This window comes from Benincasa hispida, chromosome 6 (assembly GCF_009727055.1).
Source record: "Benincasa hispida cultivar B227 chromosome 6, ASM972705v1, whole genome shotgun sequence".
Taxonomy (NCBI): domain Eukaryota; kingdom Viridiplantae; phylum Streptophyta; class Magnoliopsida; order Cucurbitales; family Cucurbitaceae; genus Benincasa; species Benincasa hispida.
Window position 1 is genome coordinate 17,334,445 of NC_052354.1, and position 4,606 is coordinate 17,339,050.

General features: G+C 30.8%; 1 protein-coding gene across 1 annotated transcript; it reads left to right on the plus strand.

Moving 5' to 3' along the window:
• The first annotated feature begins 477 nt into the window (after nt 1-477).
• Nucleotides 478-3,920, plus strand: LOC120079592 (WAT1-related protein At2g39510-like). Its single transcript, XM_039033820.1, has 7 exons — nt 478-736; nt 817-879; nt 1,454-1,570; nt 1,651-1,894; nt 2,314-2,475; nt 2,636-2,787; nt 3,633-3,920. Exons 1-7 carry the CDS (start codon nt 543-545, stop codon nt 3,799-3,801), a joined length of 1,101 nt encoding a protein of 366 aa, XP_038889748.1. The 5' UTR covers nt 478-542; the 3' UTR covers nt 3,802-3,920.
• The last annotated feature ends 686 nt before the right edge of the window (nt 3,921-4,606 follow it).

Consider the following 4,606-nt stretch of genomic DNA (forward strand, 5'->3'; position numbering starts at 1 on the left):
ATTCACCTCAATGTTTACCCCCTCAACGTCACAATAAAACAAAATTTTAATAAATACATATGTTCATGATGATATAAACCTCTTTTTAGATTCATATTATTGAAAATTTTAATTGTAATTTGTTGTACGGAAGAAATCCAACCTCTAACCTCGAAATCAATAATAAAAGTTTTATGATTGTTGAACTGCTAAAATGTATTTTGGATTATGATATTTTATCTTTTAGTCCATGTATTTCTTGTTATTTAATTGAGATAATCATAACTCAAGATAAATGCTTAATCGAAAAGGATATTAATGATGTAATTATTCGTATATATTTTTTTAAGAAAAAGAAAAAGTAAAGCTTAAAAAACAAAAAGAAAAAAGTCATATTCCTAGATAGTTTTTAATGTTTGGTTATGTATTAACTCAAAGGTTAATTAGCATACAAAATCCATTATAAAAGGAGGTTGAAAGTAGTGGTTTTATTTTTTGTGTTGTGAATTTATTTTATATTGACAAAAACATTTTTAGAGGGAGAAAGAGAAAGAGAGAGTGAGATGGAGAAGGCAGGTAAAATGTTTGAGAAAGCAAAGCCATATTTGGGAGCTATTGCATTAAGATTTGCATCAGCAGGAATGTCTATTATTTGTAAGGCTGCTTTAAACCAAGGAATGAACCAACTTGTTACTATTGTTTATCGTTACTCCATCGGTGCCATTGTTGTTGCTCCTTTTGCTTTTGTCTTGGATAGGTATACAAATATTTATGTTCACTCTTTTTCGTTACTTAAATTTGATTATCATATCCTTATTTATTCATTTTCCATGACAGAAAAATAAGACCAAAGATGACTCTCCCCATCTTCGCCAAGATTCTTCTCCTCGGCTTACTCGAGTAAGAACAACTCCATCACCTTTTGTTAAAAAAAAAACAATTATATGCATGATTTCACCATAATAAGTTACATAAACATGCTTGTCCACATAGAGGTGGGTGTGTGTGCACACAGAAGGTGCTTGATGGGCATCACCGTACAAGGGCTACAAGGTGGGCACATACATGCAAGGGGGGATTAGGTGGGCATGACGTGTGCTTAGGGGTGTTTGGTGGGCATCATGCAGCGGGAAGGACAAGGTGGGCATGGCACTTGCAAAGGCTCAGGGGTGTAAGGTGGGTAGCTAGGTGAGAGGTTGGGTGGGCATGGAGCGTGCAAAGTGGGCAGTAAGAGTGAGAGACTAGGTGGATATGGCGTGTGCAAGAGGTCGGGGTTCAAGGTGAGCGGTTGGGTGAGAGGCTGAGTGGGCTTGCATGCGTGCAAAGGGTGTTAGGTGTGGGCATGCTGAAATTATTTCAACATATAAACAAGTATATATACATAAATATTGGTGGACATGGTATGCGTATAAGAAGTAACAACAACATCGTCAGTACTATGTCTGTAACTAACTCAAATTTTTGTGTTACACAGGCCAGTAATAGCTCAGAGCTTAATTTACTCTGGTACTAAATACACAACAGCAACTTTTGCAACAGCAATGTGCAATATTCTTCCTGCCTTTGCATTTCTAATGGCTTGGATTTGTAGGTATATAACAGAGCTAAGTAATGAATGTAATAACTTATTATTAATGATGCTAATTAATTTATTATTATGTCTTTTTGAAGAATGGAGAAGGTGAATATTAGAAGCTTAAGAAGCCAAGCAAAGATTTTAGGGACTTTAGTTACAGTTGGAGGAGCAATGATGATGACTCTTATAAAAGGACCTTTATTGAGTTTGCCTTGGACCAAACTAAATAATTCCAATCCTCATTCTTATTCCACTCTTCCAAATAAGCAACAACCTGTTAAGGCTGCCATTGTTATCACCATTTCAAGTATTTGCTCCTCAGCCTTCACCATTCTTCTGGTACAAATTGACCCCCTCTTTTATTTCCCAATTTTTTATTAACCTCATTTTTGCTAATTTCATTAAAAAAAAAAACCTCAACTTTTTCCTTTGTTTCAAAATACCTTTATTCTTTATAAAGGTTTAAAGAAACCCCATAAAAAGGTGGATAAACTATTCCTTAGAGAATTTGGACAAAAATTGGGATCTTATACGACCGAATAGGTATACTTGTAGTAGAGCAGTATGACAGCTGCTACAGATTATTTCAATGCCTCAATATTTAATGGATATTTTACTTTGATATTAGTTTTGAAATGTTCATGAAAGATCAAAAATAAAAATAGATATGTGTTTGAAACGAGAGGAAGAGTATTTCTTATAATTTAAGGTTTAATGAGAAAAAGTTTAAATGTTTGATAAATTGTTCCTACTTACAGGCACATACAATAAGAACATACCCAGCTGAGCTTACACTGACAACATTCATATGCTTGGCTGGAGCTGTTGAAAGTACTATTTTAGCCTTAGCATTTGAATGGGACAATCCATCTGCATGGCCTTTACATGCAGATTCCATACTCTTAGCTGCCCTCTATGGTGTAAGTAATTCTCATTTATATATATATATATATAAACTAATTAATGAACTATTATCCTTTTTTAGTATAACAATCGCAGGGATGACGATTGAACCTCAGATCTTAAGGACTTGTATTTATAAACTCATTCTGACTAAATTGAAGGTTATGTCAATTACAGGGTATAATATCCTCTGGAATTGCCTATTATCTCCAAGGAGTGGTGGTAAAGTTAAAAGGACCTGTATTTGTAACTGCATTCAATCCTCTTAGCATGGTCATAGTTGCTGTAATCAGTTCATTCATATTTGCCGAGACACTACATTTAGGAAGGTAATTACCTCGACTTACCTAATTTTTTTTTTATAATATGTGGGATGTGAGATTGGACTTTGGGTTGATAATACTAAGTTTAACTAAGTTAGATATGTTCATGTTGACTCTTTATATTCTAATTGGTATTTGACATTTAAATAAAACGTATAGTAACATAACCTCTTGATCTATACTTTTTTTCATTAACTCTATATAATAAACATTGAGAATATTCTTTTCCAATATAAATAAGAAAGTTTCCCACTTAACCAGTGCATCACTATGTTTTTAGTTTTGAATATCTTGATCCAATTCTTAAACATATTTTATTCTTTGATCCTTGTATTTTTTCCATTTTTTTAGTGTCTAATTAACTTCCATAAATATAAAAATGGCTTCATTCAAACACTCCACCATGGATTTTTGAGTAGTGGTTTAGAATGACTTTCTAATAAATTAGATATTATTCAACAACTATTTCATTTTTTTAAAAAAAAATTAGGTCTATTTCCTCTCAAAATTGTACAATAATTTACATTTTTCTTAAGTAAAAAAAAGTAGAATTCTTAGTCAAATTTCAAAAACAAAAACAAGTTTTTAAAAACTATTTTCTTAGTTTTCAAATTTTGGCTTAGTTTTTTAAAACATTGATAAAAAGTAAATAACAACCAGTAAATTTAAAGGTGGAATCGTGCTTATAAATTTATTTTTTTATAACTAGAAAAAAAAATCAAATGATAGATTTAAAAAAAACATTATTTTAAAGTGTATATAGAAAATCATTTCAACCATATCAGTCAATTTGAGGTGTCTAAATGACTCTCTACTAAGAAAAACACTAAAGAAATTGAATTATTTTTCAGGGTTATTGGAGCAGCTGTGATAATTATAGGCCTTTACTTGGTTTTGTGGGGAAAGAGCAAAGATAAAGTTCAATTCAAAGTGGAGAATAATAGTAATGAAGAATTGCCAACTTCACTCCAAAACTCAACAACCACAAACCAGCACCTGAAGCCTTTAGATCAACAATAATTAAGCAACTGAGAATGGTGTATCTTCCAAAAGGAGAAACAATTGTGAAATTATATATTGGAACTTTTTATTTGTAATTGTACAACAAGATGAACAAGACCACATATGGTTCCATAAAAGCCAATTGATTCTTTCTTTTTCAAGAATATATTAATTACCCTATTGAATTTAACTTTGTGCCATATTTCCTATCTATACTTTTCAAATTCTCAAATTTATAAACTTCCACATACTTTATTTTATTAACGTTATCATTTCATATTCTCTACGTCAGATGTACTAACTTGATTTTAGTGGTTCGATTATCATTTCAATCAAATTGATTCTATTTGATTTAAAGATGTAAGGATTAAATTGACCGAAATAAATAAACAAATAAAAAAAGTGCACGAACAATCACAAGATTTTTATCCTTTTTCTATCTCATCTTGGGTGAAAAAAGCTTGGTGATATGATTTATAAGTCAATTTAATGAAGGAAAATTTTTATAGATAAAAAAATATCAAACTATTTATAGAAATAGTAAAAAAAAAAAAATTGTTGATAGACGGATAGATTTTTAATAGCGTCTATCAGTGATAAACTTCTATCAGTTTTTATCACCGATAGATATATCCGTCTCTATCAAAGAAGATTAAAATTTTGCTATTTTGTGTAAATAATTTTCCTTATTTATTATAATTTTTTTTTTAACATCTCCTTTCAATAAAATGCCTTTTTGAATTGGAAATTTAAAATAAAGGGTGTATAGTTGAGATATTTTATCTATCTATCAAGGAAACTGGTGTAATTTTTGTTGGGCGAA